A 25,272-nucleotide genomic window follows, 5' to 3' on the forward strand; every position below is an offset into this window, starting at 1 on the left:
TCGTTGAAGAAATGAGTAGGTAACTGCCTCTTTGTTTCCATTCTTCCCCATGGCATTAGGGAACAGACAGATAAAAACATTCCTCTTCGTCGCACAGTGAGTTCGTGCTTGAATCTTGGGCATTGTACTGTACCTGGAGTGACACGGCAACAACTCGTTTGGGGAAAAGCTTTCGTCCAGTTCTCTCGACAAAACTCGGGGACTTTACTTGTCATCTTCTGACCCTGCTTCGTTTTTGCCACACACTGCCGAAGCATCAACTCGCGGGGAGCGCTGGGTGGGTAAAGGAGGACTTCTTACGCTCCCCAGCTCGGCTCACAGCTCTCACAGGCACCGACGGAGCCAGTGGAGATCGCCCCACAGCAGCCTGCGGCCTGAGGGCTACCAACGCGGCTCTGCACCGCACCACAGCGCACATCCGCCGCGCCGCGGACCGAGGCAGCTTCATCGGACCGCGGTACCGGCAGCGAGGGGAAGGAAAGCCTGAGAGAGGCCCGCGCCGGCCCGCTCCCACCGGTGACCGGAGCACACGCCCGGCTGCAGCGGGAGCAGGCAGCGCACAGGGTTCCCACAGCAGCTGCCGGGGAAGAGCCGCCCTGAGGGCAGCCTGAGCAGAGGGCCTGATTTCGCCTCCCCTTCGCAACCGCCATTTTACACCGGCACCCTGCGAGAGGCGACTCCCTCCGGTAAGGACTTTTCGGGGCTGGGTCTCGCTCCCCGTGGTGCGGCGGCAGCTCCCCGCCCCTATAGCCGCGCCAGGCCGCGCCTCGCTTCCGTTCCTTCGCCGTTTCCAGCACACATTGTTCGAAACTTCCCCGCCTCCGCCCAGTCCTTCCGGGTCGCGGCCCAGACGCCTTCACGGTCGCTTCCAACGGCAAGCGATTTATTAATTTAGATTAGTATTTTCGATCCTCCCTCCAAAGCGGCTTCTGGGATCCGCGGCCGGTAAGGGGAGAAGAGGCGAACGGCGAAGCACGCCGCGGCCGGCGCCGGGCTGGGGGCGGAGCCTTCGCTTCCGGGGCGCCGTCGGCCATTTTGTGGCGTTAAGTAGGCGCGCGCGGGCGGCGCCCCGCTCATTCCCTCGCAGCGCCGGGCAGGGCTGGCTGCTGCCGCGCCTCGCCGCCGCGCCGGCCTCAGCCGCCCTTCCCTTCGCATCCCGGAGGTGGGTGCCTGCTCGGATCGTCCTGCTGGGGACTCCGCGGCCTTTCCCTATGCCCTGTAGCTCTCCTCCTTTCTGGACTCAGTTGGGCCGCCGCTCCGGCGCTCCTCCTCCGGTGTGAGGCGCTTCCCGCTTAGGGCCGCGCCGCCTCTCGCTTCGTCCTCCTTCTTTCGGGTTTATTCTCTTCGGCTGCCGCCACCCCTCGGGGGCTCTTGCCCGCCATGAGTTACGGGCGCCCCCCGCCAGACGTGGAGGGCATGACGTCCCTCAAGGTGGACAACCTGACCTACCGTACGTCCCCGGACACGCTCCGGAGGGTCTTCGAGAAGTACGGCCGCGTAGGCGACGTCTACATCCCCCGGGACCGCTACACCAAGGAGAGCCGCGGGTTCGCTTTCGTCCGTTTCCACGACAAACGCGATGCCGAGGACGCGATGGATGCCATGGACGGGGCTGTGCTGGATGGCCGTGAGCTCCGTGTGCAGATGGCCCGCTACGGCCGCCCGCCCGACTCGCACCACAGTCGGCGCGGGCCGCCGCCGCGCCGCTACGGGAGCAGTGGCTACGGCCGCCGCAGCCGCAGGTGAGCGCCTGTACGTGGGCAGGGGGGCAGCGGAGCTTCGTTCGTGAGGTGGAAGGACGGGGTTTAGGCGTGCTCCCGTCCGGAGGTGGCCGCGTGGTTTCGTTTCGTTTTCCGAGTGAGTTGCGTGTCGGGGCTGGGAGAGAGGAGTTGCAGTTCCGTAGCGGAGGCACGTGGAGTGCCCTCGGCGCGGCAGGGCTGCGCTCTGTAGTAGTTTTAGCCCCCGGCCACTCGCTCTGAACAATGGCGCCCTCTTAACGCTCATTTTCGTGCCCACGTGGGTCCCGTTCCGCCTTCCCTGTCCCGAAGAAGTCGCCGAAGTCTGTTGCGCTGCCCATGTGCCAGCTCCTAACGCTTTCTTTTTCGCTGTGTTTCAGCCCTAGAAGACGCCGTCGTAGCCGGTCTAGAAGCAGGAGCCGCTCTAGATCACGCAGTCGGTCCCGTTACAGTCGGTCTAAGTCCCGCTCTCGCACACGCTCTCGGTCTCGCTCCACCTCGAAGTCCAGGTCTGCCAGGAGATCCAAGTCAAAGTCCTCGTCTGTCTCCAGATCCCGGTCCAGATCAAGATCACGATCCAGATCTAGAAGCCCTCCCCCTGCCTCAAAGAGGGAATCCAACTCTAGATCCAGGTCTAAGAGCCCTCCCAAGTCTCCGGAAGAAGAAGGAGCTGTATCCTCCTAGGCTCATGGTAATGTACCTCGGGATCGGCACATGGTGCATGTTACTTTATTGTAGCACTTAGCCGGGGTGTTGGGTAGTTCTTAGACTATTAATAGCTCGAACCAAGTGAATCCTAACGGGGCACATTGTTAGTTATTTTATTTTTTTTCTTGAGCGGTGCTTTTTTTTGTTTGTTTATTTGTTACTGATTTAGGGAAATTAAATACCGAAGGGCTTTCTACAGAGAAATTTTTTGTTGGTTGTTTTTTTTTACAGAGCAAATGTTTTATTGAGAGATTAATGGCTTGGTTTTAATAAAAAAAAATATTGTATGAGACGCAACCTATGATGAAAATGACTATTTCTTACTGTATTTATCCAACATCTGCATTTTCCCCTTTAAAGCTGCGGTCTCCTGTTTGCTAAAAGAATATTGGCCAGTATTGCAGATTTTAACTGATTTGGCTGATCCTCCAGGGACCAGTTTCTGTGGGCGTGTGTTGGAGCAGGTTTGTCTTTAAAATGTTAAAGATACACTATCCTTTTATAACGGAAGATCGGTTCAGTGGCCGTTATCTGACTGGAGGTAATAACTGTTCTAGCAAAGTGGCAAATTCCTTGCGACGAGAAAACCGTGGAAACTAGTTTTTCCTCGAGTCGACATCTTGGAAGAGGCATCTTGAGAAGTACACCGGGTGGGGAAAGGATAGTGTGTCTTTAACCCTTCAAACTGTTTGGTCCTGTTTTTTAAAAGGAAAGGGCCTGAGCTAGCGCTAAAGTTAGATAAATGTAGCAAATTTAGTCACTTTGTTTTGAATGCTAATTAGAGCTTAGTTAAGTCTCGATGAAGAAGTGTTAGTTTTATAACTTTTATATAACTTTTAATACTCTATTGTTGAACAGGCTGAGTTGAAATTAATGCTGGATTGCTCTACAGCCTGATGCTTGTTCTTCTTTTAACTAAATACTTTGACAGAAGCTTACATTTGGCCTCTGAAGTAAAGCAGCACGTTGGGGGGGAGGTGGAACACTATGGAAATTCCTAAAACTTGGAACTAAATTAGGCAAAGCCAGTCGAAACACATCTAGCAGTATACCCGAAGTCGTCCACACAACCCCAGGAGAACAAGGTAGAAACCTGTCTGAATTTCTCTCTCTTCAAACCTAGATGCATCAGATAAATGAGAACCCACATAAAGGACGCCTTTGGGGGGAAAAGATCGCTTGAGTCTTCAGTCCATTGGAGAGACCCCTGGCACGAGCAACCAGCCGATGAAAAAGGTTATTTTGTAACATTTTGTCTAACTTTTTACTTGTTTAAGTTGCGCCTCAATTGGCAGATTTTACAGTTTATGTGCCATTTTGTTGCTGTTATTCAAATTTCTTGTAATTTAGTGAAGTGAACGACTACCGATTTCATTATTGGCTTGGATAATTGAGGTAAAACTTCATTTTTGTTTATACAGTGCTGACTTATTTGAAATTAAAAAAAACCTATGGGTAATTTGCTGCCTCCAGTTTCATACTGAAGAAATGTGCAGCCGTTCTATGCTGAGTAGCTAACCCTGTCAGAAAAAAAACAAAGTATTTTCAATTTTGTCTTTGTTCCTTTAAAAATTCTGCAGAACTTTAATTTGAAACTTATTGTAAATGTTTGGTTTTTTAATTACTATTATTATTTTAAACTTTGAATTCAAATAGTATCTTCAAATTCAAATTGGTAGAAATCTTTTCAGGTGACAGTTGATATTTGAAAAGGAATTGTTTTATCAGACTCAATTCTAATCTCTTCTCTTATGTATTTTTGTGCACTAGGCGCAGTTGTGTAGCAGTTGAGTAATGCTGGTTAGCTGTTAAGGTGGCGTGTTGCAGTGCAGAGTGCTTGGCTGTTTCCTGTTTTCTCCTGATTGCTCCTGTGTAACGATGCCTTGTCGTGCAGAAACAAATGGCTGTCCAGTTAATTAAAATGCCTGACAACTGCACTTCCAGTCACCCGGGCCTTGCGTAAAAATAATGGAGCATACAGTGAGCACATCTAGCTGATGATATACACACCTTTATTTTTTCCAGAATGGTAAAACTTACCAACCTGCATATACGAACTTACATATGAGAAATGTAATGTTAAGAAAGAAATGGTTCATTCCTTTGTAAGTACTGATTGGTGTATCTTTTGCTTAAGACATTCTGTACTATACCCACTGTCTCTGTAGTTAATATTAAACATTTTTTTTCTGTGTTAACTTTTCTCAAATTAATGTCTGAGTCAGCTTATTTTTAGCTTGAAAAGATTTCTGCAATGATACTGTCAATGTTTAACTTCTATATGGTAACTGAATGCTTAGAAATCTTATCCACTGGGATTGCTTTTTCAATCACTATGGGCAAACTTAACAGGTATTGTAACTAACCCATAATGTTGTGTGGTGAGTGGTGGACATCAACCATGAACACAGAAATCAGGCAGGTTGCAGAAGATAACACACTGAGCAGTACTAATTGCATTTGCTTTGTGCTTGCCCTGACTCAACAGGCTGCTGCTGGATGGGGGGGCTGATCTTACAGTTAAGATTTATCATATTGATTTGGGTACCAAATGAATTGTAACTTCATGTGTCAAGGGTTACTGTAATGCCTTGTCAACTTTCATGCATGTATGTTAAATGGGAATGGAAACATCTGAATATTTGCAGTCTGGCTTAATTGAGGATTAAAAGTACTTTTCTACAAACTCTGAGGAGTTGGTATGTTCCAGAATTGCAGAGCTGGAAGCAGTCTGCACAGGTCTGTTTGAAAACCACCTGGGGAGGTGGCTTTGGGAATATGAAAGGCTTCAGTCCTGGGAAATGGATCTTATGGAGATATCTTCTAGCTCAAAAGGGTGGAATTCTCTTCAAAGCTAAGCTGAATTTTAGTTGTGTCTTTTGGGTTATCAGGCTGTTAAACTGTGCAGTGGGTTACATAATGGGATGTAGTCTTTGAGCTATTTCATGGTCTCTGAGGAACGCAAATTCTCGAAAGCCAAAGCTGAGCTATGAGCAGCTTTATTCACACAGTGCATGTGGTGTGAGGTACTGCTAAGGAGTCACTTCCCAGACACCAAGAGGTGTGCTGTAAATTGAACTGTTCTGCAGCTCACTGCTCCAGGAAACAGCAGAGTCTTGCATGGGAACCAGCAAGAAGAGAGTCAAGTAGTACCACCTGGTTCTGCTAGCGAGATGATCATCATTTCAATTGTATGCCTTCCTGGTAGAGAGGAGCTGGCCAAGTTCTCCTTATCTGCACCAAAGGAGTGTAAGGGAATGGGGGTGCTTTTCAGCTTCCACTTGCAGAGCACAGCTTCAATAGACCAGTCAGCACTGAGGAGAGAAAATACCAGGGTGTTAAAATACCAGCCAAGTTCCTAACTTGTGTGCACAGTAGTTGCAAGAGGCTGTCACCAAACAAATGCAACAGCTCACTGAGTTCATAACAATTCTAGCTCAGTGAACTGGCCATTCTTCGACTTTCTGGTCTGGCTGCCACCCTTAGGATTTGCTTGGCTAATACTAGTCTGGTGAGGGGCTTTTGTGGAATCGGTATGGTGATTGGTGCCTCTAAGACTTCAAAGAGCTAAGAGGAAATGACAATTAAAATTTGTCTTTAACGTGCAGAAGAGTTTTACCTTCGGACTTGGTAAGTAGTCCAGAACTGAGCATGTGGATTCTTTTCCAGCAAGAAGTAGATAGTTGTTAAAATATCTTCAAAGTCTGCAGTTTGGGAACATGAAGCAGACTCGGTTAGTGTCTGGGTTCTAGGCACAGAAAAATAGCTTTGTTAGGTGAAATGATAATAAATACAAGACAAACTACACCTGTATGAGACAAGTATGGCCTTAAGTAGTTACTGACTCCAGTGGTATTTCTGTGGCAGCTTAATGCTAGAATTACCCCAAGCATAACAAGCATAGTAGCACAGTGTCACCATAACAACTGAAACCTGATCTCTTGACTGTTCCCGGTACTACTTGGACGTTTAAGTCTTTGTAGTTTGTCACAAATCAAAGACAGCCCAGAGTATTTGCATACCTTTTGGATCAAAAAAGACGTCGGACCCTAAAATAATGTCTACAGGTGCAAGGGCAAGCAGCTGTGGAGACAGCTGCCCCCAGGTGAGCCCTATAACAGGTACATGGGGCAGGTGGTTCAGCAGGCAGCTCCTCCGGCAGTTCTGCAAGCACTGGGGCAGCTCCTCGCTGTCGGACAGGGTCACCTCAGCACCGCACTTGGCTGCCAGCACGCCGGGGAGGCTCACACCCGCACCGATCTGAAAGCACAGCGTGATGATGGAGATGGGACTAGCTGCCCCTGCAAGCACAGATAGCGGTGGTGTGCAAGGAGGCTGTTAGCCGTACCTCCAGCACTCGCTTGCCAGGCAGACTTCCGCGGTGCGCCCAAAGGTACTGGGCCAGGACCACGGCGCAGGGCCACACGTACATGCCGTACTGCGAGTCCAGCACCTGAAACACACCGGGAACTGCGCTGGCAAGGCGGACTCTGTCCTACCCTGCGCCTCGCCGGTCCCGCTTTCTCCGCCAACCCCTCCCCGTCCCGAGGCGATACCTCGGGGATGCGCAGGGCCAGCGCTGCCGGCCCCTCGATGAAGCGGTACCGCCGCACGCAGCGCCGCTGCGGCTCCGCCATGTCCGCGCCAGCGCCGCCGGCCAATCGCGGGCGGCCCACGTGTGGCACCGGGCCCCACCGACCAACCCGTGCCTTCTCCGGAGGTGGCGTCATGCGGAGCGCCGCGGGCGGTGGCAGCGGCGGTGGGACGCTGCGGGGAGCCTCTCCCCAGGGTCGCGATCAAACCGGGCCGCGGAGTTGGTTGGGCTCCTCCCCGCGCGGTGGTGCCGCGACGGGCGCCACGCTGTCCGGCACCGCGAGGCCCAGCATCACCCGGGTGGCATGCCGCCGCTTTGCTCCTGTCAAGGAAGCGGCGGTTACGGAGCAGGGGCTAGCTAAGGGAAAGGCGGAGGTGCTGGGGCTCCCGGGATGATCCCGGCGGCGAGGGGGCAGGGGCAGCGCGGCCGAGAGCGCCTGCTCCCCGCTCGCCCGTGTCGCCCGCAGTTCCCGACATGGCGGCCCGGCCGTGCCGCGGCTCCGGCCAATCAGCGCCCGAGGGCGGGCGAGGCGTGGCGGAAGACGGCGGTGCGGAGAGCCAATGGGCGGGCGGCGGAGGCGGAGCCACGGCGACAGCGGCGGCAAGGGGGTGAAATTTCTCGAAGGTGCGGCCAGGCCGGGGCCGGGCGCGGAGCGGGGCCTGGGGCAGCGGCGGAGCAGTAAGGGCCCCCCGCGCTGCCGCTAACGCTGCTGCCATGAATCACAAGAGCAAGAAGCGGATCCGGGAGGCGAAGCGCAGCGCCCGACCCGAGCTGAAGGACTCGCTGGACTGGACCCGGCACAACTACTGCGAGACCTTTCCCCTCAGCCCTGCTGCCTGCAAGGTGTGCCCCGGCCCCGCCTCGCCTCAGGGCTGTGGCGGAGGCTGAGGGGAACGAGAGGGGAGCAGGGCGATGGAGGCTGGAGGAACTGTGAAGGGAACGAGACGGGTGGGGAACGGGAGCCCGAGAAGGATGGAAGGGCCACTGCGGGGGTCCAGAGGGCAATGGAAAGGGCTCAGGGAAGCGGAGATCTGGAAGGAATAGGGAAGCCATCAGGAGAGCAGGGGACGGCGGCGACTCCGACTGAAGGGTTCCGAAGAGGAATGGGGGGGGGATAGTGGGGGAATGGGGGGGGGGGGGGGGGGGGATAGTGGGGGAATGGGGGGGGTCTCTGAGCAGAATGGTGCAAGGAAGTCGGATGGAAGCGGGGAAGGAGCCCTTTATGAAAGCTGGGGCCCCTCAAAAGGTGCCGAGGTCAGGTCAGGTCAGGGAAGGGGAGGTCAAGCAGCATCCGCAGCCTTTTGCATTCCACGTGGCGAGATGTGGCGGGAGGTCAGGGCTCCGCCGCGATGGGTGGGCACCCTCAAGGCAGGAGCGCCCACGTAATTCCCAGGTGCTTTCCCCGGGGTCCGGGAGGAAGTGCAGCAGGGAACTGGCAGCCAACTGAGCAGGGATGGTCTCCTTGCCTGGGTTTTTTTCTCTGTGGGGAGCGATGCCAAGCGGCTTCAGCCTGCTGGTGTTGCTGATGGGTGCAAGAAGCAGGCATGAGAAATAGAGCTGCAGCCTCGGGGAGCTTAAAATAGCATGTAGGCAGTTTGATAGCCTCGTGGTGTATAAAGTATGACTGTGAGGCTCCTCCACGCTTAGAAAGTGTGGTTCTGGGGTGTTAGTTTGTCCCACAGTCTGTTCTGTATTCTTGGTTCCCCAGGATAACGTGGAGAGGGCAGATGCACTCCAGTTAACAGTAGAGGAATTCGTGGAGCGTTATGAAAAACCTTACAAGCCTGTAGTCCTGCTGAATGCCCAGGTGGGCTGGTCTGCCCAAGAGAAGTGGACTCTGGAACGGCTGAAACGCAAGTACAGGAACCAGAAGTTCAAATGTGGGGAGGACAATGACGGTTATTCTGTGAAGATGAAGATGAAATACTACATAGAGTATATGGAAACCACACGTGATGACAGCCCCCTCTACATCTTTGACAGCAGTTATGGAGAGCATCCCAAGCGCAGGAAACTGCTGGAGGACTACAAAGTACCCAAATTCTTCACTGATGACCTGTTTCAGTATGCAGGGGAGAAACGAAGGCCACCTTACAGGTATAGTACGGTGACAGTAAGATCCAAGTAGGTACTTTCCATCTTGTTAACTATTCACAACTAAGTGTGATTGTCCTGTATAAATCAAAACGATGGCTTTACATCTGGGGACATGGTCTAGTGGTCATGGAGGTGTCGGGTAGAAGGTTGGATTTGGTTTTGGAGGTCTTTTCCAACCTTAGTGATTTTTATGAGCTGCTCTTTTCAAAAGGAATGTCTTTAAACCAGAGGGAGGGAAGGGCAGATTGTCTTAATTGTCTATCACAGTTTCTGGTTCTTCCAGCAATGCTGTGACAGGTTTTGGTGCTCCTGGCTGTTATTGTTGTTACTATTTTAATTTACCTCACTTTTTTAGATTAAAATTAAAAAAGCACAGTTACTGAAGGTTAGGAAGATTAATTCCTTCTCATCTGTGTCTTCTGGCTTCCAAATTTTCAAGTCCCTCAGGACTACCTCCTGGGTTCTACACAAGTGCCTTATGTACAGTGTGGAATTTTGTTCGATTCTGAGTCAGTCCTTTTAATGCAAAGATCTTAAGCTTGATTAGTATGAAGCGTGGAGTCTAGTTAGCTCCTCTTCATATGATTTTGGAAGAGAATATTTCACATTTAAGTAGTCCTTTCAACTTTTGCATCTGGTTGGTAAAAGCTTGAAATGACACTTCCTGAAAGCAAAAGCAAACACCTTGTATTTGGGTTATTAGATACAAAAATGATTGCTCTGTGTTAGTGTAATGCTTCATAGCAGTGTGAGCTTAAGGTGAACCCTTCCAAGTAATTACAGGCTTGACAGCAGCATTATAATTGTCAGAGAAGGCTTTGCCCTTTGAGTGACATGAGGCTGTGGTGTGGTTTTTTTAATTGCTTGGTGTTTTTTAAGTAGAGTAGAACAAGGAATGAATAATGGTGCTCTGCAGCCTCTCGTCTCTCTAGTTCAGTTGTACTTTTGCAGGAGTGGAACATGAAATGAATTCTGTTGGAGATCCCTGAAGTGTAGGTGCTTTTGCAGCAACAGATTGATTCTGTAATTCACTTTGAAAAGGGAACACACAGTGCTGTGATCAAACGCAAAAGTACCCCAGGTGTTGTCTCTAGTAGAAATGGAATACACTGGCAATCCTTTGGCCCAGTTGTAGGTAGGTAAAGTAGTTGTGACTCACTCTCATTGCTGTCTCTTTGCCCTACTCTCTCCCCTCCTACAGGCACATGCTCAACTCTGTGCTTGTGCTCTTGATACCTACAATTCTTGTCCTTTGTTCTGGAAAATGTGGGTTCGTTTGAGGTCGTTAACCATTTTTTGAGAGATGAGTGATGCAAGGGAGCTCACTCATGCTTCTTGCAGTTAGTTTCATCTAGTTGCAGGAGGAGATGAAGAGTATGCAGAAGCTTGAGAGCTGTTTAATAATCCAACATGAAACAAATTTTCTAATGGTAGGATGAGGATATGAAGGACCTCTGGACTGAGAGGTGTGCTGAAGTGTAGTGATTTAGAGCATCTCCATTGGACTTGTTCCTCTTCAAGGTAAAGGCAGTAATTTTTGGAAGCTGTTTACTGAAGCAGCTATTTTAACTGGGGAGGAGGGTGGTGTTTGTAGGGTGGTTCTGCTTTTAAATTGAAGTTCCTGGTTGTAAAGTTTTTAGCAGTAAATGTGATAGCTTGTGGCAAACTGGGTTAGGTTCATGGTGAATCAAAAACCTGGAGGAAGATGCTGATGAACGAGAGTGTTGCTAAATGAGTTTAAAATCCTCCCAGCGTAGACTGAGGTTGCAGTCAGAAAAATGGCACTGAGTAGTGTCTGTCTGTGTACCAGGTGGATCCTCGTGTGCTTAATTTCTTTGTAGAAGCTTTGGCTGTTCTTTTTGTGGTTTAATTAGCTCTCCCAAGCTAATGTGAATCTAAAGAGTGAAATGACAGTAGAAGTGACAAACAGCTGCTAATTCATGTTTTTATGGCTGCTTTGTGAAGCAGGAAGAGCTCGGCTTGATAAACTCACACTCCCACAATTGGTGTTAGCAAAGGATACTTCAAAAACAGTTTAATTTACCTGTGCTGGAAAGGGGAGGGGAAGAGCTTGCTGACTTGTGGTGTTTTCTGAGCCTCTTGCTGAGTATCACCTGCCTGTCAGCACAGGATGGAGGGTATCTGTACCCTCTCTGTGCTCATTAAACAGTTATTGCTATGTTGCTGACTTGTGGTGTTTTCTGAACCTCTTGCTGGGTATCACCTGCCTGTGAGCACACAACGGGGGCTGTTTGTACCCTCTCTGTGCCCATTAATGTTATTGTAGTGTTTTTCCTCTCTCCTCTTGATACTAAGTCACCTCATTCACACTGCTATGTCTGGTATGGCAAAGCCTTACCAGCCATCCTTCAGAGGGGAAACCAGCGTTTGAAGGTGCTGCTGCGGTTAAATGTGTGTCGTTGATGAAGTTCTCTGTGGGGAGAAATAAACCATGTAAATGGTGAATGAGAACATACACCAAACCCTGACTGGCCACTGGAGAATAAGCTCCATCGAGTTGAATGTTAGAATGAAAAGCCTCTTGTCAGAGTGCTAGAAGGCATTGAGGGAGGCCAGGGTTGCATAACTTTCTTCCTTACTTGTGTTGTCTTTTATTTCTTCCTCATTGTTCTGCAGCTCTGGATCCATCTGAGTAGCAACATTTGGAAAACCATAGGGTTAGGAGAATTCCTCTGAGCAGTAAGAACCCAAAACCAGGCTGCTGTGACTTAATTCCATTCAGCAGCCTTGAAATCAATAGATATTGTATTGGACAGCTGTTTAAAACCATGCAGCTGTGACATATAAACAGCCTCTTTCACTTTCTTGTCTCAGTGTCATTCTTGTCCCAATTCATGTGGGTTTTTAGGTTAAGGCCATGTTATGCCTTCCCTACAGCATAAGCCTGATGATCTCAAGAAGGTAAATGAAGGATTTCTGTTTGTGCAATTATCAGCTGTAATTTCCTGTCTAATAAGAGAATAGAAGGTAGCTATGTGCTTTCTCTATGACTAAAGGGATTTTCTTCCCCATGCAGATGGTTTGTGATGGGCCCACCTCGCTCTGGAACAGGAATTCACATCGATCCTTTGGGAACCAGTGCATGGAATGCCTTGGTCCAAGGACATAAGCGTTGGTGCCTGTTCCCTACCAGCACTCCCAGAGAGCTGATCAAAGTGACGCGAGAAGAGGGAGGGAACCAGCAGGATGAAGCCATCACCTGGTTCAATGTCATCTACCCCAGGACACAGCTCCCCACCTGGCCTCCAGAATTCAAACCCCTGGAAATCCTGCAGAAACCAGGAGAGACAGTCTTTGTGCCAGGTATGTACTCATCTGTCCAGTCAGGAGGAGAAAAGCAGCACTTTAACATCTCTGTGCAGTAGAGATGGAGAGATTATTTCCACTCTTATGTGGCCAGTCTCTTGGAATCAGAACTACTCTGAGCTCTTTCAAGGAGGCAAGGTGTGTTTTGAGACTGTTCAGTCATTTCATGAATGTCCTGAGACATATATGGCCTGATGCATAGGATTGCACATGCTACAGGTGACAAAACGAATGTGGCATCACAAGAATGTGATCCAGAACTAATCTGCAGTAATGGAAAACTGTCAAGACATAAAATGCTGGAGGTATTTGTGTTCTCTCCTAGAGAGAACTGAGTTTTTGTATGCTGCAGCAGCTGAATTTTGTAGCCTGGGTAGTCTGACTGCACAGGATTTTTTCTTAGCTGTGGGAAAACAACTACTTAAAGGCACTGGCACCTTCCACCCACCTCTCTGCTCCATCGTGCTTTTGAAATCAAAAGCTAAAGAAAGATCTGGTGAAGATGCTATTCCCTTGGAGTGGCTTATATTCTGTGCCCATTAAAACTGGGAGATGAAGTGGCCAGTGGGTAAAGCAGGTGAGTTCAGGGCCAAATTTTAACCCTTAAATCCTGCATTGTTTAGTCCATGTTGTCTTCCTCTGCCATATAGACTTTGAAGAGTGCCTCGTGACTGTTTTGGCACTTATTGGTGACTCCTCAGTGTACCTTCTGTTAAGATTTTGTAGCTGTCAACTTCCATTAAACTGTTTCCTTAGTCTTTACAGGAGGTTCAAAGTGGGTTGCAAGAACAGCACTGTCTATTTTTATCCTGTGTGGGGAAACAGTTTTGTGTCTATTTTTAAATGAAAGGTTAGTCTGTAATCATAAGAACCTTACAAAAGCAGCATGGAGAGTGCTCTCCAGCTTAACAGAGACTGTCTCTGTGCTGTCTGGGCTACAATGGCTCCTGCTGTTTAAATAAGCTGTCAGCAGCCAGTGCTGTGCTGTCAGGTCAGATCTTCAGCGTTATTTGTGAGCTGAGTAGCATGGTCACAGCACTGAGAAGCTGTAAAGCAGCAGAGAATGCAAAAGTAAGGCTGAGGGAAGATGGCATGATGGCAAAATCACCTGGGTTTGGGGGATAAGCTGAGGTTTTCCTCTCTGATGAGGGAAGTGTGTTCATGGCTGTTCTGGAATTTGCTCCCTGCCCCGTAGCTGGAAATGGTCATTGGTGCTGTATTTGTAGGTGGCTGGTGGCACGTAGTTCTCAATCTTGACACAACCATTGCCATCACACAAAACTTTGCCAGCTGTACCAACTTCCCTGTGGTGTGGCACAAAACGGTAAGAGGGAGACCCAAACTGTCAAGGAAATGGTACAGGTAAGAGGTTTAGTTGCTTTCTTTCCATCTTCTCTATTTAAAACCCCCAAATACCCTGTTTGCTTTATGTGCAGTGTTACTGTTCAGAGGCTAACCCTGACATTTAACTGTTTAGGATCCTAAAGCAGGAACACCCTGACTTGGCAGCCTTGGCTGATTCAGTTGACCTGCAGGAGTCCACTGGTATTGCTTCTGATAGTTCCAGTGACTCTTCCAGCTCCTCAAGTTCCAGCTCCTCAGACTCAGATTCAGAGGTAATGCCTTTTGCTGCAGCAGATGATCCACGTCCTGCAGTTAGATTGGCTTCTCCATGCCTCATCTCATGTGAACTTGGCTATGCTAACAGTTGGACTCAATGATCATAAAAGTCTTTTCCAAACTAAACTACTCTATGAAATTAATAGAAAGCATCTAAACCAGGTCTTTACCCCTTGTGGTCATAGGACAGGGAGAAATGGCTTCAAACTGAAGAAGAGCAGATTTAGATTGGATGTTAGGAACAGGCTCGTTACCATGAGGGTGGTAGAACACTGAAGCAGGTTGCCCGGGCTGGTGGTTGGGGCCCCATTGCTGCAGATATTCAGTGTGAGTCTCAACAGGGCTCTGGGCAGCCTAATCTAACTGAGGATGCCCCTGCTGCCTGCAAGGTAGGGTTGGACTAAACCTTTGGAGGTGCCTTCCAACCCAAAGCATTCTGTGATTCTGTTTAAGTGGTGGAGGAGCCTATGGTTCTATGTTCTGTTTGCTGCAGTCTCTGTGTTACCAGATGAATTTGGTTTGTCTGATATGTGTTTATTTTCTACAGAAATGTGTCACTCCTTTAGCTAAACCCTGCCTATGTAGCTACAAAATGAATGTTTGAGAAAATGGAGAGGCAGAAGGTCCAAACCAGAGACTGTCAGTTGCAAAAAGGGATTTTCTAGGCACCTAACTCTGCTCTTGGAAAACTGAGTCCTTCTAGGAGCCGAAAGGATATGTTGTCTTGCCCCAAGCCAGCTTAGTCATTGATGAAAACTAAGAACAAAGCCATTCTGGTTTCTAAACGCTTTGCTTGAGCTTCCTTTCATATGTCTAATCTACAATAGCATTCCTTGATTGCTGACTATTCAGAGTTGCTGAGGCAGCTCTCCGGGTGACAAATTGTTTACTCAGTTTTATCTGAATTGTGATTTCACCTCTTCATGCTTCAGTGTGACTCTGGCTCTGAGACAGAGGGGATGATGCACCGCAGGAAAAAGAGGAGGACGTGCAGTATGATGGGCAACGGAGATACCACTTCCCAGGACGACTGTGTCAGCAAAGAACGCAGCTCCTCCAGGTGACCTGATGGCGACTGTTGTGTTTACACGAGCCAAAAGACAATAGGAGGCAGAGCTGGCAGATCTCAGACAGGGCAATTTCTCAGGACAGAGGGTGGAGAGCAAAGGGTTGCTTACAGAGTGTAAAGCAGATGGCCAGTATCTTCCCTCTGTGGGTTAATTGCTTCAAACTGAAAATTAAGATTCTTGAGATAAGTTAGATATACAAATACATATATAAATAAATTACTTTTTTATTTAATAAACAATTTTATTACTTTTCCTACTTGTCTCTTTTAATAGAGAAAGTATTTTCTTCTTTGGGAGAGATGGGAGGTTTTAATTGTGCCCTTTGAAAGAACACAGATGAATAATACATACTTAAAGGTTGAGGAATGGTCAGCAAGACTCAAGTTTCAATGACTTGTCCAAACAGGAAACCTTCAAGTAGTTACACAGTTTCTCTTAATTGTGCCTGTGTTACTTCAGTCTGGCTCACTGTTTCAAGTATTCAAGGCAAAATTGATCCTGAATCATAGAATCAGCCAGGTTGGAAGAGACCTCCAAGATCATCCAGTCCAACCTAGCACCCAGCCCTATCCAGTCAACCAGACCATGGCACCAACTGCCTCATCCAGGCTTTTCTTGAACACCTCCAGGGATGGTGACTCCACCACCTCCCTGGGCAGCCCATTCCAATGCCAATCACTCTCTCTGCCAACAGCTTCCTCCTAACATCCAGCCTGTACTTCCCCTGGCACAACTTGAGACTGTGTCCCCTTGTTCTGTTGCCGCTTGCCTGGCAGAAGAGACCAACCCCACCTGGCTACATCCTCCCTACAAGGTAGTTGTAGACAGCAATGAGGTCACCTCTTCTCTAGGCTAAACAACCCCAGCTGGATTTAGCGATTAGAGAGCAGGTTTCTACTCAGTCTGGATGGAGGGAACGATAATATTACAGAACCAAGAATAACTGTTGCTTAGGGAAGGAAGTTTTCTGGACTTGCCAGGTTTAAAACCAGTGAAACACTGAGAATCTGAGAGTATGCTGCAGGGAGGAGCTTAAATTCTTGGTGAAAGGAAGCATTTTTCTCAGAGGGTTGCCAGAATTCTTAAGCCAACTCCTTGTGGTTTGGTTAAGATGCTTCTGTATCTGCCTGTCTGCGTTAGGCTGCTGTCCAGTTACCAAGCTGTTGGATGCTCCCAGATTGGCATCCTCTGACCTGTTGTGTGCCATATGCAATGGTAATTTACCCAAGTAAATCCAAATTCCCAGTTTCATGCTTGACTTCCCAGTGAGGGCTGCTGCCTTTTTCCTCCTGGACCTGTTGCCATTCTTGTGCTGTGCTTTGGTGCTCTCCCGTTTTCCAGGGCTGCTCATGACTGCATGCAACTGACTTGCAAGTACAGAGCATCCTTAAGCACTTGGAGAAAACTGTGCTGACTGCTTAGTTTGCCCTGGAGGTTTTTAACACGTTGTTATGGTAGGGTCCAATCCCATTTCAGCAGCCACTGATTCCAGGCAGGGAATGATTAGCAGGAGATAACAAACCTTAATGGAGAACTTGTTTTAAGCTCCCTCCCCAAGCTGTAAGGATGCAGAGCACATGAGCTGATCTGCTCTCCTGAGACTGCTCTGCAGTTTTAAGTTTGCATTTCCACTGTTCATATAAATACCCTAAATACTAAAAGTGAGCAGAGTGCCTGGCACTTGCTCACCAGATTTCACTGTTCTCCCTCCTGTCTGTTGTGTGTCAATAAGAACAGGTCTTAAGAGGTGCAACAGAGGGAATTGTTTCTTTAGTCTGGAGAATAGGAGGCTGAGAGGAGACCTCATTGCTCTTTGCAACTCTCTGAAAGGAGGCTTAGGTGAGGGTGGGGGCTGGTCCCTTCTTTCAGGTGATGAGAGGAAATGGCCTGAAGTTGTGCTAGAGAGGTTTAGGTTAGATACTAGGAACAATTTCTTTACTAAAAGAGTGGCCAGACATTGAAACAGGCTGCCCAGGCAGGTGGTCTCCTTCTCTGGAGACATTCAGAACCTGCCTGGATTCATTCCCATGCGGACTACCCAAGGTGATCCTGCTTTGGCAGAGGGGTTGGACTTGATCTCTGAAGGTCCCTTCCAACCTCTAATGTTCTGTGATGCTGTGGTGAAGTTACTGTTCCTGGGGGTGTGCAGAAAACCTATGCACGTGAAACTTGGGGCCATGGTGGACTTAGGTTGACAGTTGGACTTGGTGACCTTGTTCTGGTTGGAAAAGACCTCCAACGAAGTGATTCTGTGTTTGACTGGGAGGATGGGTGGGTTTTTTGCTCTAGATGTGTGATGGGTTAGGAGATAGAAACAGCTCCAAACACAAAACCTGTCTAATTCTGTAGGACTAGTGTGCATGCCATTAACCTCTGTGCTGTGATCTCTTGTCTTGATAGGAGGGGAAGTGCTGTGGTTGTTGACAGGCAGTTGTACTTCTGTTTTCTTTGGCAGGATTAGGGAATCTTGTGGAAGCCGCAGCTACCCCTGAGAGATACCAACACCCACCTAGAGGCAGCTGCCAATTCAAGCTCCCTTAGCAGCCAGCCAGCTCTGTTCTACCCCCTTCTGCTTCTATTTTTCACGGTCCTTAAGCTTTTGTCACTCTTCCTCAACCCAGACCATCTCCATTTTGTGCTGTCAAAGGCTGGCTCCTGGATGCCCTCTAGGAGCAGGTCCCATCTCTACGTTCTCGTGCAATGCTTTGTCCCCTCCACGCCCCGAGTGAGTGCACTAACGACCCAGCCAGGAATGGAACGGTTCACCTTGCTGGCAACAAAGGTGATGGTCAGTTTTTTAAAGGAACTCTTTTTAAAACCAGCAGGTCAGTGCCCAGACCTGCCTTGCTTTGAGACTGTCATATGTTTACATGTTGTCCTGTACACTTGAGGAGAGAGGAACACCAGCCCCTTGGGCCTGTCCAAAAGTCTGGCGGATCTCCCACCACGGTTTCAGGAAGGAAAGGTGGTGCAAATGCTGCAGACACGAAAGCAACTTCAAGCAAAAGTGACCACCGACCCAAAGCATCTGTTGTGGGCCTCATCTGCACACATACAGGTGCAACAGCTTAACCAGCAACAGTGCATTTGTTTTGCTCTTGTCTATCATGATGACTGGTGGTATCAAAGATGTGCTAGAACCTTGCTATCAGTAGCTCGACGGAGCAAGAAAATCTTTGGAGTTTCTTGTACAGCAAAAACTGTGGGGAACAAGTCAGCATTTGGCAGTAATTCCAAGCCTTTAGGTGCAGGTGTGATGCTTAGCATTAAGCAACCACTGAGGAGGTCTGACTCTTACAGGATCACAACGGTTGCTGGGTTTTAAACACCAAGCAGTGACAGGGCTGTGGGCTCGTGCAGGCCAGTGCAGTTCACATACCTAAATAGCTTTGCTTTGAGGTTTCTTGTTCAGATGTGTCCCTAGAACTTGCAGTGCCAATTTTAAAGGATGGGGAGGGGAAGTTATTTTTGTTTCATGCTGTTTAAAATTGCAATGTGTTGCTTAAGTCTGTGTAGGTGCTGTTTGTATTATGCCAGGTAAAGCTCTCATCCCCAAGGGATCTATTGGAGCTGTTGGGTGTTTTAGCAGGGGCTTGTGCTTGGTAGTGTAAGAGAAGAGGGGTGTCTGTGCTGCAAGGAAATGATCCTCCTTTTCCATCTGAACAGCACAGCTGGGCTGGAGTGCTTCCTTGGGTGCTCTCTGGGAATGGGTATTTGATCTCACTTCAGCTGTTCTCCTGTGGGAGAGGAAATTGGAAAGCAGCAGTGGGAAGTGTGTAGTAAACGTGCAGTAATGCCCAGGCACTGGGAGCAGGGTTCAAAAGCAGACTGGCAGCCCTAACTGTGACTTCCTTGCTCACATTGGGTTTGATGGGAGCCAGAACATTGTTTGTCTGGGTTTCTGATCTGTTTTTAACCTTACCTCTTCCTATTTCAAAACTCTTCTTCTTGGAGCTCAGACCACATCCTGTTGTAGAGGGGAGTCCTAAAGGGTCTGAAATCACAGTTTCTGAATCTTCTGTGCTAGTCATCTTCTATAGGAGTGACAAAGTGGTGGAAAAGTGGAGAAAGTGAAGGGTTTTTTGTACAGTTCAGGCTCTGAATTCCCTCTGATGGGCAGCTGTAAGTGAGCACAGATGCCCTGTAGACTGCTGCATATTCTTCCGCAGGATTACTTCATTTTAAAACAACTTCTCAGACTCCTGCTGTTCCTGGCCAAGGGCTGCCTTTTTCCTGGACAGCCTGGGAGCCAGCACAAGCTGTGTCACCTCAGAGCAGGCTGCAGCTGCTGCCTTGTGAAGGAATGTGAGAGCCTGGAGAGGTGAAGGCTCAGAAATCTTGGCTCTGTTGTGGTGAGGGGAGCCTATGGAGAGCTGTGGCCTGACAGCTAGTGTGTCAGTGCTGTCACTTGCAGTTGGATTTTGGTTTGCAGAGTTCAGTTTTGCAGCCTTACAATCTGCTTAAAATGTTGGTGCAAGCCTGATGGCTGTGCTGGGAAAGCGGCCCTCTGTCACCAGCAGCACAGCAGGAGAGCCAGAGTGCAGAGGATTCTTCTGTGCCTATGAACTCTTGCACAGTGCAAAGGAAAACCATTTCAGATGAAGCCTGTGCTTGTTTGACATCCCTCACAGGAAAGCAGTGTGTGGGGAAGGGACTGCAGGCCTGTGGTACCAGCAGGACGGCACTGACTCCTCCACAAGGCACTTTCTGATAGGAGACAAAGGTCTGTCTGTTCAGACTACCTGGGAATTGGCACTCCTGGGATCTCTGGTTCTTCCACTTGCAGGCTCTAGCCTCGGCCAAATAGGTGAGCTTCTAGCTTTGTGTTATTAGGAGGAAAATACCTACCTCACAGGGGTGTTGTGAGGCTGAAATGTAATTACTGTGTAAGATGCTTTGAAGTCATCCTCCCACAAAAAGCGTTTGAGACATCCTGAGCAACCTGAGACTTCCTAACCTGGTGTTGCCTTCTTGTAGCAGAGAACACTGAGGATGTTGTTCAGCACTCCTGGCCACGTGGTGTTCTGTGGTGGCCCTTCCAGAATTGCTGTGTGGTACATAACCTGTAGCAAAACAAGGCTTTTTGTTTTCACCAGAGTTTATCTGTTGGCATCTCATGCCCTGCTCTAAACAGGAGGTCCTGCTAGATCAGGGCTTTTTAAAAATAGGACTAGATTAAATTCTCTCTCATCAGGGAGTCAGCTCCACTGGCCTTACAGGAAGGGGGGAGCTGGTGTTTCCCAGGCCCTCCTTCCAGGCTGGGTGAGTGAGGAATGAAGTTAAACTGTGCTCCCCTAGTGCCTAACTCCATGCTCGTGGCAGGCTGACTGGGGAGCATGGGTTTTGTGCTCTCACTTCTCCAAGCTTGTGCTTGGTGGGGCATCCACGTCTTTCTTGTTCCAACCCCACTGCTTTTGTGTACTGTAGAGCCCTGGATGTAGCAGGCTGTGCTTCAGCATCCAGACCCAGTGGCCCCTTGTCCCCCTGAGTCCCCAAGCAGCAGCCCTGCTCCACCTCAGCCTCACCGTGGTGCTTCCTGGGCTGTCCCAGGCTGAGAGCTGTGTGCTGCCTTTGGGTTCTGCAAACCAGTGTCAGTGTCCTGCCTGCTCCAGAGAAGGGTAGAGGGATTTGTGAGCTCTGGCCGTGCTTTTGAGCCTGGTAACCAATGCAGGCTTGTCTGCTGTGCCAATTCAGGAGTAAACAAGCACCCACCAGAGCTGTGGCTGTGGGCAGCAGGGGCTGATCTCAGCACCTGTTCTCTGCACAAGTGCTGTGGGAGCAGGTGACACTGAGGCAGCCTTGACAGACCTTCCTCCCTTCTCCAGCTTGGCTGTGCTGGCTCTAGTTTGTCTTCTCAGTTACATGAAGCCTCTCCAAGTGCTTAGAAGGACAGCAACCTCTTTCATAATTAACCAAGCCCCTTGTCCTCCCTGAGTCCCCAGCCATGGCAGGGCAGGAAGCAAGGCTGTTGGCTGAGTCCCATCTGAAATGCCTGTGGGCTCACTGTCATGGGGTGGGTTTTGGCATCCCCCTTGCACGGGGAGGGAAGGAAGGAGCTTACTGCTCCATTTGACAGTCACACTGTCAGCTCCAGCCCTGCCAGTGTCCTTAGCTGCTTTTGTCACCCCATCCAGCAGAGCTGGGATACTCTTTGTCTTGTTTGGATGATTGTGGTTTTGCTTTTTATTTTAAATAAAATCAATTATTTTGCATTATCCTCCCAGCTGGTCCCTTTTTAAAACCATGATCTGAAAAAAAAACCTGGCCCTACAGGTCTCCACCTGTTTGCCAGAGCCCTGCAGGATGCAAAATGATGTTCAGGTGATAGCTGTGGGGGAGGCTTTGGGAGCTTTCTCAAGTTGTCTCCTATGTGATGTACTCTCTGTGGTGGAGGGATGTGTACTACATGCACTGCTGTGGTGAGTCTGGGAGAGTTTGTGGCTGTGGTGTTGTTACCAGGCTGCAGCCTGTGCTTTTTGCCCCTTCCTTGTCCTCTGGGTTGACACAAGAAGCCTTTTGTTGTGTTTCCTTTGCCACCCCACACTGGTGCATAGAGGCATTTAGAAATGTGTTCAAAAAGATAGAATTGTTCCATCTCCCTTCTGGTTTGAGAGCTGGTGGCTCCCCATCTGTATGTGATGCCTGTCCCCCTTGGGTGTCTTCTCTTCCCACAGAAGGACCTGAAACTGAGGAGCTGCCACCACGGGGAGCATCTGTGCAGCCTGTTGGCAGGAGCAGAGTGGTGGAGGAGCAGCAGCTGGCCCAGCTGTGTCCCAGCTGTGCAAGCAAGGCTGAAGGAGGATTTCAGAACTGCTTTTCTGATGCAGCACTGCCTTGTTTAGACCCAAAGCTGTGCCTGCTCTCAGGACCGGCCTGACTGCCACTCTGGGAGCTTTGGCTTGCTATCACTTTCTGTCAGCTTGCCTTCGAGGGCAAAGCCCATGGTACAACTGGCTCAAAACTTTGAAGACTATGAACAACTGGGGGCCTGCCTTAGCTGGGGGATTAGACTGGAAAGTGACTTGGAATGTGTTGGTAGAGGAGCTGTACTGGCTGAGACCAGAGGCCTAGCTTGCAAGGGGTTAGTAATGGGAGCTCAAGCAGCAAGCTACGGCCAGCCCTGCCCTTCTGTGCTACCTCCAACCTCTTGGAGGGCTGAACTCTGTCTGTGGTGTTGAGTTTCCTGTGAATGGAACTGACTCTGAGTTCACACCCAGGCAGCCAGAGAGGTTGGTGACCTCCATCACCTGAGTCAGCTGGAGAACAGAGCAAGGGTGGTGACTTTTCTTGGGATACCTTCTGGTTTCTGGCATTATGGCAGAGAGGATGTTGCTGTGCTTGGCAATGGGTAAGTGGTGTTGGTGACTGGGGACATGACTGGTCTTTAAACGGGCAGGAAAATGGGTTCTTGAAGGACCTGGGAACACAGAATCCTCTGGGACAGGTGCTGCGTGCATTGCTGAGGTCTGTGTAAAGCAGCAGCTGCCACTCCCCCCATCAGAAACCATTATGTGTCTGCTCACCTGCCCTTGCAGGAGGCTATAGACCCATCCTTGGTTACAGCTGTGGTGGAGAGAGGGGCCCTGTGCCCCACCTTGCTTTGCCAATGTGTGAGCAGAGGAGCTCTGCGCAGCCGCTGCCGGCACAGTTGATGTGCTGTAGCAGAGAGAACGTGGACGTGGCGTAGCGGGTCCCTTGCTGTGCCTTCAGAAGGCTCTCCCAGCTGCTCAGCACGTTACACTGGGCAGACTGGGTGCAGTGCCTGCTTCAGCGGCCTGGGCTGCAGAGAGACAGCCGAGCCCAGTCCCTCTTGCCACACAGCGTGTTTATGGCCTGCTTCCCGCAGCAGCTGTCACCGCAGCTCTCCTGAATCCCCCTTTGTCGGTGGAACTCCTCAGCTGTCCCCCAGCGCCTCGCTCCCCCGGCGGGGGCTGGAGCCGGTCAAAGGCGCTGTTGTGCGCGGCCGGGGCCGTGTCGCAGCGCTGCAGAGCCCTCTCCTCCCGACAGGGGGCAGCGCACTCATGCGCCTGCCCCACCGCACGGCGGGCAGAGGCTTGGGACGCGGCGCTGCAGCCCAGCAGGGCTGTGCCCCGCAGCTCTGCTTTCCCGGAGCTGGGCACAGAGCCGGCCTGGCTGACCCGAGGTGTGAATCCATCACCTCCTGTCCCAGGGCAGGTGGCGGTGCAGCTGGAGGCACTGACCTGGCTGTTGGGTTGCAGTCTCTTTTTCTCAGCTTTGGAGAGACTCCATGGCAGCTATCCCCTGGAGTCTGGTGCAGGAGGCTGTGACAGCCAAGAGCTGCCTTAGGACACCTGCTCTGCTGGACAGCAGACTCCTCTACCACCGTGGCAGTTCTGAGAGGCAGCAGCATATGGCCCTGTATCAGCACTGCCCGGGGAATGAGTAGATGGAGAGCAGCCCTGTGGAGAAGGGCTGGGGAGTGCTGGTGGGTGAAAAGCTGGACATGAGTCAGCATCGTGGACACCCAGCCTAGACCCAGCTGTGTCCAGCCAGAGCTGGTCCCCAGTAGCATGAGCAGCGTTGGAAAGGAGATTCTGCCTCTCTACTCCACTCTGCTGAGACCTGCCCTTGCATTGCTGAGGCCAGTTCTGGAGTCCTCAGCACAGGAAGATGTGGACATGTTAGAGGAGGACACAGCAATGATGGGAACCCCTCTGCTGTAAGGCCAGGCTGAGAGAGTTTGGCCTGGAGAACAGAAGGCTCTAGGGAGACCTTCTGGTGGCCTTTGAGCGCTCAAAGCAACAGATAACAAAGATGGGGCCAGACATTCTAGCAGGGCCTGTTGTGACAGGATACAGGGTGATGGCTTGGAATCAGAAGAGGAAGGGAGATTCAGAATAGATACAAGGAGGACATTTTTCAGAGGTTGGTGGAACGCTGTCTCAGGTTGCTCAGAGAGGTGGCAGTTGCCCTGTTCCCGGTACCATTCCAGGTCAGGTTGTTTGGGGATCTGAGCAACCTGCTCTCGTTGCAGATGTCCCTGCTGACTGCAAGGTTGGACTGGATGATCTTTGAAGGGTCCCTTCCAACCCAAACTATCCTCTGATGGTATGATTTTTATGAGTGAGTTGATGGGAAAACCATATGGAGACCTTCTGTCCAGCCCTTGCATCATCAGGACAAGTTTACTCCATCCAGTTGCCTCTGGAGAGCTATGGAAGGAACAAGTGGTTTTCACAAGGGACTTCTTGGGCCTGCTTTCTACTTGGTGGAGCACCCTTATCAGACTGATTTCTACTCCTTTCTTTCAGTGTGGTGGAGCAGTCCTGGTTATCACATCCTCCATCTTCTCCACTGCTTCCATCTGATGAGTCAAAATTTGGGCAGCCAGTGGCTTTACCAGGCTAAAGAGGGGATTTGGCCAGGAAGAGGGAAGAATCATAGAATCAGTCAGGGTTGGAAGGGACCACAAGGATCATCTACTTCCAACCCCCCTGCCATGGGCAGGGACACCCTACCTTAGAGCAGCCTGGCTACAGCCTCATCCAGCCTGGCCTTAAACACCTGAGAGAGTCATTGGCTACTGGAATGGGCTGCCTGGGGAGGTGGTGGAGTCGCCGTCCCTGGAGCTGTTCAAGGCAGGATTGGACGTGGCACTTGGTGCCACGGTCTAGCCTTGAGCTCTGTGGTAAAGGATTTGACTTGATGATCTATGAGGTCTCTTCCAACCTTGGTGATACTGTTATACCTCCAGGGATGGGCCTCAACCACCTCCCTGGGCAACCCAGTCCAGATTCTCACCACTCTCATGCTGAACAACTTCTTCCTCATGTCCAGTCTGAATCTCCCCATCTCCAGCTTTGCTCCATTCCCCCCAGTCCTGTCACTCCCTGATAGCCTAAGAAGCCCCTCCCCAGCTTTTTTGTAGGCCCCCTTCAGATCCTGGAAGGCCACAAGAAGGTCACCTGGGAGCCTCCTCTTCTCCAGACTCAACAGCCCCAACTCTTTCAGTCTGGCCTCAACAGCAGAGCTGTTCCAGCCCTCTGAGCATCCTTTTAGCCCTAAAGAAGGGACCAAATACACCTCAAAAAATGATGCTGAACCAAACAGTGCCGTGCCATTAGCAATCTCTGGATGTTCTGGCAGAGCTCCAGAGGAG

At 50.1% G+C, this 25,272-nt stretch overlaps 3 protein-coding genes across 6 annotated transcripts; 2 read left to right on the top strand and 1 right to left on the bottom strand.

Annotated features, from left to right (window-relative positions):
- The first annotated feature begins 1,036 nt into the window (after nucleotides 1-1,036).
- Nucleotides 1,037-5,130, top strand: SRSF2 (serine and arginine rich splicing factor 2). 4 transcript variants are annotated; one of them, XR_010303973.1, is made up of 4 exons: nucleotides 1,037-1,742; nucleotides 2,117-2,908; nucleotides 3,568-3,680; nucleotides 4,215-5,130. XR_010303973.1 is itself a non-coding variant. In XM_064150937.1 (3 exons), exons 1-2 carry the CDS (start codon nucleotides 1,381-1,383, stop codon nucleotides 2,418-2,420), a joined length of 666 nt encoding a protein of 221 aa, XP_064007007.1. In that variant the 5' UTR covers nucleotides 1,038-1,380; the 3' UTR covers nucleotides 2,421-2,427; nucleotides 3,568-5,130. The 4 variants fall into 4 exon arrangements, 1 of the variants encoding a protein (XP_064007007.1); XR_010303972.1 differs by having other exon boundaries at nucleotides 2,117-2,427; nucleotides 2,805-2,908; nucleotides 3,568-5,130; XR_010303971.1 differs by having other exon boundaries at nucleotides 3,568-5,130.
- Nucleotides 4,440-7,264, bottom strand: METTL23 (methyltransferase 23, arginine). Its single transcript, XM_064150936.1, has 5 exons — nucleotides 7,001-7,264; nucleotides 6,793-6,897; nucleotides 6,467-6,704; nucleotides 6,064-6,148; nucleotides 4,440-5,758 (listed from the first exon to the last, which is right to left on the bottom strand). The coding sequence occupies exons 1-5, from the start codon at nucleotides 7,172-7,174 to the stop codon at nucleotides 5,587-5,589; spliced, it is 774 nt and encodes a 257-aa protein (XP_064007006.1). The 5' UTR covers nucleotides 7,175-7,264; the 3' UTR covers nucleotides 4,440-5,586.
- A 347-nt stretch (nucleotides 7,265-7,611) lies between these two features.
- Nucleotides 7,612-21,367, top strand: JMJD6 (jumonji domain containing 6, arginine demethylase and lysine hydroxylase). The gene is made up of 7 exons (XM_064150935.1): nucleotides 7,612-7,881; nucleotides 8,747-9,135; nucleotides 12,173-12,459; nucleotides 13,689-13,824; nucleotides 13,940-14,078; nucleotides 15,015-15,142; nucleotides 17,608-21,367. The coding sequence occupies exons 1-7, from the start codon at nucleotides 7,753-7,755 to the stop codon at nucleotides 17,642-17,644; spliced, it is 1,245 nt and encodes a 414-aa protein (XP_064007005.1). The 5' UTR covers nucleotides 7,612-7,752; the 3' UTR covers nucleotides 17,645-21,367.
- The last annotated feature ends 3,905 nt before the right edge of the window (nucleotides 21,368-25,272 follow it).

This window comes from Pogoniulus pusillus, chromosome 11 (genome assembly GCF_015220805.1).
Source record: "Pogoniulus pusillus isolate bPogPus1 chromosome 11, bPogPus1.pri, whole genome shotgun sequence".
In the NCBI taxonomy this organism is placed as follows: domain Eukaryota; kingdom Metazoa; phylum Chordata; class Aves; order Piciformes; family Lybiidae; genus Pogoniulus; species Pogoniulus pusillus.